Genomic DNA, 14,671 nt, shown 5'->3' on the forward strand with positions numbered 1-14,671 from the left:
TAAAGACAATTATCTTGTTGTCTCATTCATTGATGTTTACATCACTTCTACTCTTATTTATACTTCAGTAATTATCTAAACAATACTTAATATACAAAATTTTTTATGATTAGTTGTTATTGGCTTTGAACTAACTGTCAGTAACTGCGAGTACTCTCAGATCTGTACTTTTTGTTGTTAGGGATGAGGGATGGATAAATACCCTGTCATGTCCGGTCTGTATTCATGTTTCATGCTTTTCGGTTTTTTATCGTTCTGATGAGTTGAGCCTTTATCAACTGATTTTTATAGTTTGTTCTTATTTTGTGCTGTTGCACCACTCTCCCACGTTAGGGGGAGGGTTGAGCGCTCACAAACATGTTTAACCCCTCCACATTCTTTATGTGCCTGTCCCAAGTCAGGAGCCTGTAATTCAGTGGTTGTCGTTGGTTCATGTCTGTCATATTTGTTTTTCGTTAATTGTTTTGTTATAAATTAGGCCGTTAGTTTTCTCAATTGAATTGTTTCATATTTTTCATGTAGGGGCCTTTTATAGCCGACTATATGGTATGGGTTTTTCTCATTGTTGAAGACCATACAGTTGCCTATAATTGCTTACATCCACTTTATTTAAACTTTGGTGGATAGTTGTCTATTTGCAATCATACCTTATCTCCTTATTTTTATAGTACAACAAAGTGCACACGTATCAGTAATACATACATAGCATAACAGGTCTTCCAAAAATATTGGACCGTACAATTGAGTAACAGGTAACAATTACCAGCAACATCAAACTCCTCTTAAAGAAAAAAGACGTTTTAACAAGGACAAAAACAACTAGTAACTAAAAATTGCCATGATAGAAAGATATCTGGACTTGGTACAGACACAACTTGTGGTTGAATTAAAACTGTTTTACGTTAGCACAACCCCTCCAATTTTCCATAGCTTGACCACATGTCGTCACAGTAAAACACATAATGAAAAAAACCTACACAGTCCAGCTAACAAAAGGATGACCACTAGATTGAATATGAAAAAACATAATTTGGAAAGCAGCGTAAAGTGTAATTGCTACTGCAGGTAGCGAGATAAGGTAGCCACATTTGAATACTGCAGCTCATGAAAACAAACATGAATAAGACATCTGGGAGGTCAAATTAATGGCATAAACCTGGTTTGTTCTGTAATTAAAAATTAATTATTTTAAACAGTTATTGAATTATTTATTAATTTGACATGACACAAATTAAACCAAGAAAAAAAACCAAAATCACAAAATCAGACATATAATACAAAATAAATAACAAATGTTTTAAAATAAATTTTAGGTTCAAATTAAATTAGAAAGCAAATTAAATGTATAAATAGTCACATTCTTGATTTCGTATACAACTACCAAAATGTCTAGTCAAAACAACTATGCGTAAAGTCAATACGGAACAAAGTACATAATTATTGTAGATCTGGAAACCAGTTTAACTCTAAAGCATATATGAAAGATAACACAAAGATATCCCAATTTTTAGTTTATATATAATTAGTCAGAATTGGACAAGTACATAAAAAAGCTGAAAAAGGTAAAGGTAAATATTTCTTGTACTTAATACAAAACACGAGTGTTTGACCAATCTACATTGTAACAAGAAATGTAATGCCTATTCTTAATTTAGGCCTACATGTAGGATTACAATGTTTCTGCTTTGATAGTAATAAATGAAATACAGTCTTAGGTCAAAAGTGTTTCACCTATTAGAAATTCCCTTATTATTTCATATAAGAACACATATTTCCAAAATTGAATATTAAACTCATAAATGTGTACAGTGTTTTTTGGTTATTTTTAAATGTTTTTCTGACATATCATCACTAAGAAATCATAATTTGTATACACGTTTTGAAATAAGTGTATTTTGTCCCTATATAGCCATATGATTTTTTCGTGCAGAAATTCATATTTTTATTTAAACAGTGATTTCCCTAACTATATAAATTATAAACATATTTCATAATAATTGCAATAAACTGCAGATATTTCTGTATTCAATGATTTTTTTTGTGTGCAATTAAGACAAGAAATATCTTTAGTGTAGAAGTTTTATTAAAAGTGTATTTTTATATGAAATAATAGCGAGAATTTCCAATTAAGGAAACACTTTTGACCTAAGACCTTATAAAGAACACAATTATTAGAGAAATGTTAAAATGTTAGTCAAAACAATCAATTATGACACAACATGTTTAAGTATATTTAATTGTTTCTACGATAGACCGTGATTATCAATGATCGTTCATAGTGCCACACTGAACGACTCAATATACAATTTTGAAAACAAATATTTACATTATTTAGGATAACAATAAGTTATATTGCGTTTAAATTATCAGCATTTAACATGTTTAACATGTTTAATTAATTACAAAATTATACTTTTACTTTTTTTAAAATACTGTATTTAGTATATGAAAGTTATGATTTAATGAAACCATATTTAAAATTATACCTTGGAAAACTACAATGTTAATTAGGTTTTTATATGTATATGATAGTCATCTTCCGTTTTTCTGCCCGACAAAATGATCGTATGTGTCTGCAGTCCCAAAATCGTTTCTTTTGTAACTTCCAGAATCATAAACATTATCAACAGCATGGTTATAAATATTCTCCAATTCCTTGTGATTGCTTCTACCAGCACAGTCGTATTTTCCCTCTTTAGACATAACATACTGAGCATTGTTTGGACTGATTGGTTTAGCAAGATCATAAGACTGTTTTTTGTCGGACATTTTTGATCGGTCAAATCCAGTTTCCTTGGGATCTAAAACTGTATAATTTTCTGTTACCCTGGGTTTATCTTCTTTTGAATGACAAACGCTTGATATGGCTGTAGGATCAATTTCCTCATATTGATTACCTTTGGTTTCAAATTTTCCTTTGGTTTCATCTTCAAGAGGTGCAATATGTTTGCGTTCATCGTCGTTTTCTGTTACCTGGGTTTCATCATCTTTTGAATGACAACCAGCACAGGCGTGTGTTCCTTCTTTAGATATAACATAATGATCATTTTCTGTATTGATTGGTTTAGCAAGCTCATAAGACTGGTTTTTGTCGGACATTTTTGATCGGTCAAATCCTTTTTCCTTGTGATTTAAAACTGTATAATTTTCTGTTACCCTGGGTTTATCTTCCTTTGAATGACAAAAGCTTGTTATGGCTGTCGGATCAATAACCTCGTATTGATTGCCTTTGGTTTCATATTTACCTCGGGTTTTATCTTCAAGAGGTGCAATATGTTTGCGTTGATCTTCGTTTTCTACATTGTTTATACATTCATTAGAGGTTGCCATAGCTATATTCGTGTACTCATATTGGTTATTTGTATTTTGAACAATTTCATATTGTGGTGGACTCGAAGACTGTTGTAGAGCTATAGTTTGATGCCCAATATAATAATTTCCTTGAAGATTGTCAATCTTTTCTAAATTGTTCTTCTCCAATAAAAACCTGAATTGTAAAAAAAATATCTATAATTAATGATTTCACCATATACTAAATTTTCTTTTGATGCATATTTTTTTATATAATTTATCAAAAGTATATACTCAACCAGTTAAGTGCCATAAATCCCAAGTACAGTGCAAGCATGTGATTAGTCTAAAGACGTAGACCATATACAATCAATTTTATAATACACTTGTTAATAGAACAAGGCTGAGTATAAACCTTTGGACAAAACGAACACATATTAAAACTTGGAAAAGCCGTCATGTGTTATGGTAAGGATATTCGACTTCTAATACGAATCTTGATACATTGGCCCAACCTAAATTTAATTCCAGTATTTGTGAAAATACCTGTAACAAAGAGGATACATTTTCGACAAAAAATATGTTTCCGTATATTTTTGAGAGACTCATAGTGTGATTGTCAACATATTCGTGACTGTTATGATATTTTTTTTTCACACAAATTCATATAACCAACACAGTTTGAAATGTAAGCTGAGTAGTTTTAATACATGATTCTGGGAAACGATGGTTTTGTTTGAAACATAAATCAAAGGAGCCTAAGATATTTAAATTTTTAGAACAAGTACTTAACATATTGGAAATCGAAATCGATTGGCTTTGTATTCAAGCGACTTTTACCACCGATCTACATGAGGTCTGTTATTTACGAACACATGTTGAACTGTGGATATCTTTCTTTGTTGTTGAGTTGCTGTCTCAGTGACGGCTACAACTTATGTTTTTAATCTATACAGATTGCAGAAGAGGCATCTTTATTCTCTAGAGAGAACTTAAAGATATGAATTAAAATTTTCTCTGCCGTGATCTATATGTACGAAGTTCTACGAACAGTGCATTGTCTTTGTAGGAGAAGTTGAACTCAAAATAATATTCTGGTCTTATTTTTACAGTCGTCGACCATTAATGCGTACATGTATAAATATGGAATATCAAATCTCAAAGGCATAAAGGCAATCGTGCCCATCAGAAAATAGAAGCTGTCTGTTTGTGGATCGAATACTACATATTCTTTGACAATTTATAAATAATGCATATAAACACAACAGTCTCTGTATATTTTCTGTTCTTTCCTTTTAAAATGATACTATCATATGCTTATTTTCTATTGAACGAACGTGCTTCCTGTTAAATTTTATAAGCTTGAAAACTAAATGAATGAGCATGGAAAATGTAATGTCTGAATTCTGTTGACAAGTTACCTAGTGAAACAGGGCTAAACTGTTTGTAGCATATGAGTTCCCTTATTAATATGTTTGTTGGCTTCATATTATTCAGTTTGTAGTTTTCAGTGTAGTATTTTGCCGACTTGCTTGTCTTCTGGTATTTTGTTTTTACGGTAATGATGGTTGCAATGCTTTCACTTTAGAGTGCCCAAATGGCAGATTGAGCCTAGTACAGGTACACATGGTATATGAATTGTGACGATTTCCAAACCGGACTCGCTGTTTATTCATTCAAGTACAACGGCAATCGTTTTCGTTTTTATTTAACTTACCTTCTGATTAAAAAAATTACAGCTGCAATGAACACTAGCACGAATGAACCAATAACTAATCCAACAATTAGACCTGTAAATTATTTGTTGAGAGTTGAATTGTATAAATTATCCTAAATCATTTGATTGATACTAGTATATGTTTACAGGAGGTGTTCTATTGATAAAAATGCTGATCTTTTATTTACTGAAAGACTATTTATTATATTCCGTCGTATGCTTTCATTTTGTATGAAAACAACCCAGGCCGTATGAAAGCAACAAGCCCTATGGATGCAAACTGAGATTATAGAATTATTAGCTCCGCTTACCTTATTATTCAACATTATTTTTCGCTTTGTTCGTGTACTTTGTGCAAACGATTATGCTTTTTAAAAAAATCGCAAATTTTATTCATTAAAAAAAAAAAAAAAAATGATTACAATATAAAATCTTGAAAGATAAATAATTGATATACACATATAAATTATTGTCCTGTGATATATGTAATGAACAATTATAATGATTGCAATTGCTTAATATTTTACTAGTATCCTTTTTTAAATCCACATCTTTATTTGCCAAATTCAGCTCTATGACGTATTATAATTGATTTCTTGTGGAATGATACTGCTTCATCTCATTAAAATGTTTATGCCAAGTGTTGTGTTTAAAGTTTTACTCTCAGATGCAAACTTGAATAACATATATATTTTATTCTTATTTTGAAATTTGTAAATATAAGAATTGAATAAGGTGTTTTTGAAAATATATACGAAATAAAAGCAAGTGCCCATTACATTGATAGTATGACAAGCGACCGGTTTCTTTACGTATATATTAGAAAAAAAAAACATCATTCAATTCTATGATAAATGATACACAAGGCATTGACGAATTAGTTTAAAAACACTCCTTGAATTGAGAGTATTTTGAACCTTAGGTTCATTAAACTGTTCTCTCGTTCCAAAACCACTCACTTGTGATTCCGTAACGGTTATTCAATATAAAGATAACATATGAAATTAAGTACGAAGTGTAGTGCCTTGAGCACTTAATTGTATAGTATGTACATGAAGTTCCATTGATTATCCACATTTAGCAACACATAATTGGTCTATATAATTATTAGTTAGCATATATTTACAATTACTCGTCCAACCAAAATGCTTAAATTTACCTTCTAAGTTTCATAGTACATACGTTTTTTGTATACTAGGTAACTATGCATGAATGACCACTAGGGTATGATGTCATTGTATTTTAATCAAGATAAAGAAAATGCCTACACCAGCAGCTACCATATTTTCATTTATAAACTCAACATCGAGATCTGATAAATCATTGTCACAAATTGAACAGAGAGTCGACAGATATGATACTAGTGAGTGAATTTACATAGCATAAAACTTAGCTTTTGAAATCCGTTTCACAAACACTCGAGAAACACATAGTCAGCCAATATGAGCTATCAATAGACCAATGCCTAGATTACTCGATGCGTAAACTAGATAGTCAATGGAAAAGTATATACTATGAAATTAAGTGCTCGGGATAAAATCTCGCCTTTTAAATTTTTTAGTGTCATATTTGTGAAATTTTGCATTAATGATTTATCAGATCTTGTGTCTTCAGCAACGCCACAATTAATTACGGAATCGGAACTTGATGGTTTATTTGTAAATCAGACATAAATAAAAGTGTTTCCACAGTTTTGGGCTCTAAAATAAAAAAGGTGGTAACTGCTAATGTACGTCTGTATATGTAAAAAAAGAGACTTTTTTACATGTTTAGAGGACAAAAATAAAATGACCACCAAAGAAAATAACAACAAAAAGGGATAGTCTACTGGCAGTTATCGTTCTACATATAATAAAACGTGATTTAAGTTATTAGGAAAACAAAAGCTATGTTAATTAATAAAAAAAAAGAAAACAGGATTAATATGTAGTCTCGTGACATAGGCATTCGAAACTACCAAAAGGTCAATTATACGATAACTTTTTGGAAAATATTTTGTAATATCACAGTTGAATCAAATATATATTGCTATGAATTCATAATCATTTGTTGAATACAAATTTTCGTGGATTTCGTGGGTAAAGGGTGAACCACTAATTTAAACGCTCTAATAGGCTTGTATACAGACTTTAGCAAAACCACAAAATCAAATATCCACGAAAATGCATTATTTTCCAAATCCAGGATAAATCAACGATTATACAGTAATTAATCACAATATAGATATAGGTGGTAAATGTTCTTCAGACATTATCACAGTTATTCAACCCATGATGAAAGTGATTAATTTCCTAATAAAAACCTTTAAAATAATGATCTTAATCTTCATCATTCTATGTGACATTAACCTTATGTCTCCTCAGGTTTATTGACAACTCCTCGTTCTCTTCAAATGTTCACGATTTTCCCATCACAAAGTTCCATATAGTACATTGTTCTGCTGTCTTGTAATCAAAACATGGATGACCACAATAATAAGATTGCATTGCACTATTTTCAAGGTATAAGGAATAGTTACGTTCTTTTCGTTCTATTTGAAACGATAAAATCATGTCTTTGAAAAAATATACTTTAAAACCAAAGATTGTATTGATAGGATATAAAGCATCATTTTGAGACCTAATTTAACTTATCAGATTTTGGGCGCACAATTGCGGTATCTTTCACCGGTTCCAACATTTTGAATTTAACCAATTTTCTATTCAAACATGAAAAGAACAATTATAGATATTTTAACAAAATGTGTTTGTTAGCCATTCATATCTTCTTAAAAAGCTGGTAAATGTACATGTTTTCTTCATCGTAATTCATAGAACATTATAATGAAACTGTGAATACAATCTTTAATTTTAGAACAAATATGTTGGAGGGGGGATACATGCATTTAAATGCTAAATTTAAAGTTGAAATACTGACAAACACCTGCAGAAAGGAGTCATCCAACGTTTAAGTAATATGACGTTTTGTAAATCCTGTTTAGCTGATCATTTTTGCTGTTTACAGTTTCTTCATTTCTACTATACTTTTCTAGATTATTGGCAAAAGCACAAAAATTGCCAAAAATCGTTATCGAAGAGCAATAATTGCTCAATGGATCATCCAAGAGTTTTGGTCTTTTTAGAATTTTTGTAGATCTTGTATGTTAAGTAGTGTTTGAGGTGAAGATCTTTGTAAAAGTTTACGACGTCGATGACGGACGCCAAGTTATTACAAAAGCTCGTGAGGCGTAATGGGTAGGTGAGATACAAGTGTAATGAGTTGTAATATAGATATATGGATATGTACATTTTGGCTTTATACATTTCAAAATTGTGTATATTTGTGGGTTTCCAGTAAAAGAGTATGATACCAAGTTGAATGAACATGCCACGTGATTCAGGAAAAGACTTTATCACAAGTAACGTTCGAGATGTAAACTTTTTGAGGCACAAAATTTAAAACTGTCAAAACTAAAAGGTGCTCTCTCCTTATCGTATTATACTAATAGATAAGGTTACAATTATACAGTTGTTATTAAATAAATGCATCTGGAATTTTTTGGGAATATAAATCAATTGGACTATTTTTAAGTTTGAATCAATACTTCAATTTTTCTTTTAGTTTTCTACATTGAAGTTCTTCAGAGTGTGTGCACATGATTTGTTTTCTCGCATTGTTAATGACGTTGCTGTGTCAAATTGTCTGTGAATTTAACCAACCAATAATATCTTTTATGACGGCATGCGGTCTAATCAGCAGGTACTGATTTTTGCGATTTGCAATTGCGCTCAGTAACTTGGAGAATTTTGTTTATATGGAATAAATAATGCTTTTGTGCCCTTTACAAATGCTTTAAACTATAATACCATTATTTTTAGAAATACTTATTTTCTTGTGATGATTTTCATTGCACATTATTTTATGACAGCAAGTTCATTTCAGGTACACGAAGCCAACGGATAGAGATCGAAAGGGAGAGGGTTCAGATGTAAAAAATCTAGTTTAACCCCTACATATGTACATTTAAAAAGTCAGAAACCTCGTTAGTAAATCTGTCCATTTCACGTTTAAAGGTTTGCCTTATTTTCATGTTTTATTGTACTATTAATCTGAAAGAATATGCAATAATTCTAACATTTCGAAAAGTAAGAAATTGTTTTTCCTTGACTTTTGTTCTTAGTTTGACAGAAATTACACCGTGCCATTTTTTTTTTACGACCGGGCAAGCAGAAAGTATAGATGAATGACATATTATAAAGCCTTGTGTAAGAGGGGGCATTAAAATGAAATTGAATGGATAATGTCAATCCACTAATACGGGAGACTCTAAAAAAAATCATTAACCCCAAGTTTGGTAGAATTTGGGTAAATTCAGAGGATGGACGACGGATGTCAAATGATGACACCGATGACATGGCGTTATGGTCAGATGAGCTTAAAATGTAATGAGTAATAAAAAGAATATTTAAATATGTACATTTTTGCTTTATACAAATCGTAAATAGTTTATATTTTGAACATCATACCTTGCGATTGAGCTTCTGATGTTAACAGCAAAGGAACTGTTGTTTCTGCAATTTTAAATAAACAGTGTAAAATTAAATATACTATCGTTGAAAAGCTGTTTATTATTACATTTATAGTCTTAGATTGCGGAAAATTCAAATTTTATTTGACGTTTTGAAAATATCCTTCTACTAATCGCTTTCTAAGATTTATTTGCAACGGATAAATTATCTTGAATAATCGGTTTGATCTCTTATATATCATATAGGAATATAAATGCTATTGGTGAATTTTAAAACAGGAAAAAGAGTTAGAGAAATGTCAAATAAAAGTATGATACCAAGTTGAATGTACATAACACGTGTTTTATTAAAAGCCTTCATCACAGACGTTCTAGATGTAAACTTTTGAAAGCATATACATCAAAACCGTTCAAAGGTATAAAAACCTAAAGGCCCTTTCTCTTATAAAGATAAAGATTACAATTATACAGATGTTGTTAAATGACTGCGTCGTCTTGAATTCTGGGGATAAACGTCACTTAGATTATTTAAACATGTTTGTTAAAGTTTGAAGCAATACTTTTTTTTCGTTCAGTTTTATGCGTTGGATTTCGTCACAACTTGTACTAGACATTTCACAAGATTGTGACCTTTTGCATTGATTACGTTGCTGTGTGAAATCTTCTAGTGAGAAAAGCAACCGATATTGTCTTCCAAGCAGGTAATGCCCTATGAGAGTACGAGATAATTGCTTTTCGTGCGCTGGTTTTAATTGCATATTGCTTTTTTTGTCAGCTTAAACAATCAAAAACAAAAGCAATGACCCATAGGATGATGGTGATCAAAACTGTCAACTGGAATGGTATTGTTATTTTAAGATGCGAATTTAACGTTTTTTGAATATTAGACATTCTATCACATCTATTTTTTACTGATAATTATGACGTTTTGTAATATTGAATATTACTAGATATATCCATTCAGTTGCATATTATAAACTTTTTAGCAATCAGAACAGAACATAATTGTCCTTCGGTATTATGTGATATTCTTGAAGTTTTAGCTACAATTTAAGTATGGTTTTGTTGTCTTCTAATCATTTGCTATCTTATCTTTACCAATGACAAAACCGATGCGACTGTTATTATAAGAGTTATTGACATAGTAATATATAGGTACATAGTCATATAAGTGTTTTTTTTTTCATTAACAACATCTTTTATTTTCAATCACTTTGGAAACATAAATCCTAAGCTGTACAGGGCAGTTTGAATGTCCCTCTGGTATCGTTCACCTCTATTTTACAGAGGCGTCCCTGCTTTTGTTACAAGTGCCATTTGCCGGGGACATTATCAATGGGTAAAATAAATACTCCCAGCATTGAACATTCTACAAAAAATCATGGTTCCATTTCCAATTGATATTCTACACAACTTTAACCTTGTATTTTCTTAATGTTCAAATATTTTCTCGTATAAGTATTAACAACAAAATATGAATCATATGTTATTTAATTATCCGGTCTTTAATAATTATTAGATATTGACATCGAGACTTTATGTCATATGAATATATACATAACCATATAATACAAACGGTTAAGGTTATCTATTCGAAATAAGTGCTTTCTGCTTGATTTAGATTTGTGTCTACAATCATGGAAACCGTAAATAAAAAATCATGAACAAAATCTTGCTACATGAAAAACCACTTTTGATTTCCACCACAAAAACACAAAAGATGATATCATCAAAATGCTGATTTTTTTATTGACAATATATTTGTTAAGTTTTGTCGATTGATTTCAGCAGACAGTCGGTATTCAAATGGGTATGCACTGTGCATAACTAACGGCTGATTTTTTTTATATAGATACTCATCTTGAGCAGAATTCATACATAATCCACTCAAACACAAAAAGAAAAAGCATCAAATCTGTGTAATATTTCTTTCAGATATATTGATGATGTCCTGTCACTCAACAACATCTCTTTCAAAGAGTGCTGACATCTCATTGTTCACAGTCAACTTGAGATTAAATACACTACCGAAAGTAGGTCTGATTCATATCTTGATCTTTTCCTCGATATTGACACAGATATACGACTTAAAACACGAATCTACGACAAACGTAATGATTTCAATTTTCATATTGTCAATTTTTTTATTCAAAGACAGTAACATGTCACCTCGTCCATATGAAAATTTTTAAGAATCTTTGTTTCTGGCTTCAAATCCTCATACGATTTGTTTTCAGAAACTAAAATCCACGGATTTAAGAACCCACGAACATGTAACTTTTGCTGAAACCACGAAAATTGATACCCACGAATTAAAGTACTTTTCAGAAACGAAGATTCTTGAAAATATTCATATGTTGTTCTATAATAATTTGTGGGATATTGCAAAATCAGGCGTTCATTTTCACAAACTTGTTCGTCATTAATCAGCGACAACATTTTGTTGTGTTCGAGCTTTAAATTTTGCCATTTGATAAAGGACATTTCATTTTGAAGTTTCCTTAAATAAAGGCAACAGTGGAATACCGCTGTTCGAAATTCATAAATCGATTGAGAAAAAACAAATCCGGGTCACAAACTAAAACTAAGGGAAACACATCAAACATAAGAGGAGAACAAAGACACAACAGAAACACTAAAATGCAACACACACAGAAACGAACTATAAGATAACAATAGCCATCTTCCTGACTTGGTACAGGAAAGCCATCCACGAAAACTACGAAAATTGGTACCACACGAATAAAAGTTCTTTCACAGTACTATCGGCTAAATTTTTCTACATTTGAGCGAGTGGCACACGCCATTGGTTCTGCTTGTATCATATATAAGAGGCATAAGGACATCTTTGTCTTATTGATCTGCTTATTGAAAAGGATTTAGACAGACATCCATTTGTTTTTTTTAAAAAGCATATACGTACCTCCTTATTTGGCGTTTATATAATTGTGATTAAAATCTCATTTTAGCAAAGAGATAATCCCAACATTTTAAGCTAAAACAGCGATTCTTTTATTTCACTGTGACTTCATTTAAAGTTACTTCAGAAAAACAATTGCAAATACTTTGAAAATGTACAGATTAAGTACAGTTATTTACTAATTTGTTCTTCTTCTTCAAATTAAATAACAGAACCGATTAATGAAACTTGTGACTTTTTCGAAAGTTTAATGAATGAAAGATTAAAATGCAGTAACTGATGAAAACTGCCAAGATAGTTAGCCGAAACTGTATGTTATCTAATATTTAATCAGTTCATAACAATGTCGTGTTTCGTCATGTAGCTACAATACCTTTAACATAAATTGGAGAAAAAACAGTTATGGTACAATTTGATTTCAATTCTATTTAATCAGACGAAATACTGGGACCAAACGCTCAGATTCTTGTGATTTGGCAAGACTCGAATCATCTTAGTGTTCATGGTGTACCTGGAATGATTTGAGCCTTTTATTTACAGGAGGATCATTTAAATTCTTCTTGTATCAAATATTAAGACCTACCTGCACTTAAAGTAGTATCTGATGCAACTGTAGTAGTTTCCTCACCTGAAAATAGATACTTGATGAATATCTCACTAATTGTATTGCTACAGTATTACACAGAAAGGAACGTTAAAACGAAATTTTCATCATGTTTAAAGTTCAAATTGATATAGGATAACATTAAAATGTGAAGTCTTTCCGGGTTCGGTTTATTTGTTGTGTGTAAGTCAATGCAAACTGCTACAATCTATGGAACTATCTAAAGTTTGATAATCGTTGCTATTGATTGATACTGATCGTATGTAAAATAATTTTTGAGTTTCATTGTGATTTACTGTATTTAGAAGACTGAACATAACAGTTGTCTTAGTACATGCAATATAGGTGACGATGAAAGGAATGAATAACATTTTACATTAAAATTTACTGTTTTTCAAAGACATATCATCGGTACGCGTTTTATCAGCCCAGTGGTCAAATCATTGATATTGTTATTGTCAAATGATTATTATAAATCATTTGTTACAACAAAAAAAAAAAAAAAACAAAAAAAAAGAAAAAAACTAAGGATTTTCTACCCCAGAAATAGATCACCTGAACTTTATTTGGAAAAACCTTTCGGAATTTTGGGTCCTCATTGCTCTAAAACTTCGTACTTTATTTGGCCCTTTTAACGTTTTTGATTCGAACGTCACTGATGAGTCTTTTGTAGACGACACGCTCGTCTGGTGTACAAAATTTTAATCCTAGTATTTATGATCTGTTTATTTATAATAGATGCTATATGCTATCAATAGAGTATTTCATATAAGAAGAAATTTGATAGTGTGAGTTCTATCGAATTTATATCTCACTTGGTAAGGGTTCATTTGAAGAAAAAAAAATAATATGAAAATTTTGTTGATTTGAAAAAAGAATAAAAATTACCAAGGTACAATAAAAATCATAAGTCAAAGAAAAATAAAAATACTATAAGGAAAACAATGAACAGATAAAACAAATGGACACTCAAGCTCTATATACAATAATAAAGTGCAAGAGTTGTAGAAATGGAAAGTTCACAATTGGAAAACTGCTGACATCTGTTTAGTCGTAAAGTTTGGTTTTAAGCCGACCCTCAATTTTGTTATTTGAGTCAATATATTAGTTGGACTTAACAACTGTATCTGTTTTATCCTTCTTTCTATTCGATGGTATAAAAGCGTTCAACATATTCTATGTACTTTGGCTTCCGACCGTACAAGACCCTCATTGGTAGTCAAGGTCGTTAAACCCCCCTCGTAGTCATGTTCTTTGGAAATATTTAACGAGACGACAGCATTTATTTAATGTATGTTACAAGTACAGAACATAAAGTTAGAGATACATGTATTCTTTTTTTTAAATCTTCTTTTGAAGGTTAAACTGTAACTGTACATTTTGTAGAAATAGTCAGGCAAAAATTTAAGTTTTACCTGTACTCAATCTAAACAAAATACAGTGGTCATACAGGAAGTCAAAATCAACTATTTGGTACATTTCACAGAATACAGTCATTAAATAAAAAGAACACAATTTTTGTCACTTTCTGTGCTATTCGTTCAGTCCTACCTTCACTTGAACCTTTACTCGAGGAAGCAACTGACGAAACTGTAGATGTTACTTCAGCTGGAAAACAAAAACAATTAAAGT

General features: G+C 30.9%; 1 protein-coding gene across 3 annotated transcripts in view; it reads right to left on the reverse strand.

Annotated features, from left to right (window-relative positions):
* Nucleotides 1-2,387: 2,387 nt before the first annotated feature.
* Nucleotides 2,388-14,671, reverse strand: part of LOC127707505 (MAM and LDL-receptor class A domain-containing protein 1-like) — a 96,921-nt gene continuing 84,637 nt past the window's right edge. For 2 of the 3 annotated variants that reach the window (XM_052212084.1, XM_052212081.1), the window contains 5 exons: nt 14,591-14,647; nt 13,019-13,063; nt 9,514-9,558; nt 5,009-5,081; nt 2,388-3,487 (listed from right to left, as the gene is read on the reverse strand). In XM_052212084.1, the coding sequence (XP_052068044.1) occupies nt 2,533-3,487; nt 5,009-5,081; nt 9,514-9,558; nt 13,019-13,063; nt 14,591-14,647 (1,175 nt within the window). In that variant the 3' untranslated portion in view covers nt 2,388-2,532. The remainder of the gene's footprint in view (nt 3,488-5,008; nt 5,082-9,513; nt 9,559-13,018; nt 13,064-14,590; nt 14,648-14,671) is intronic. The other variant, XM_052212082.1, reaches the window with a different exon arrangement.

The sequence above is a fragment of the Mytilus californianus genome, unplaced genomic scaffold (assembly GCF_021869535.1).
Source record: "Mytilus californianus isolate M0D057914Y unplaced genomic scaffold, xbMytCali1.0.p SCAF_7, whole genome shotgun sequence".
NCBI classification, from domain to species: domain Eukaryota; kingdom Metazoa; phylum Mollusca; class Bivalvia; order Mytilida; family Mytilidae; genus Mytilus; species Mytilus californianus.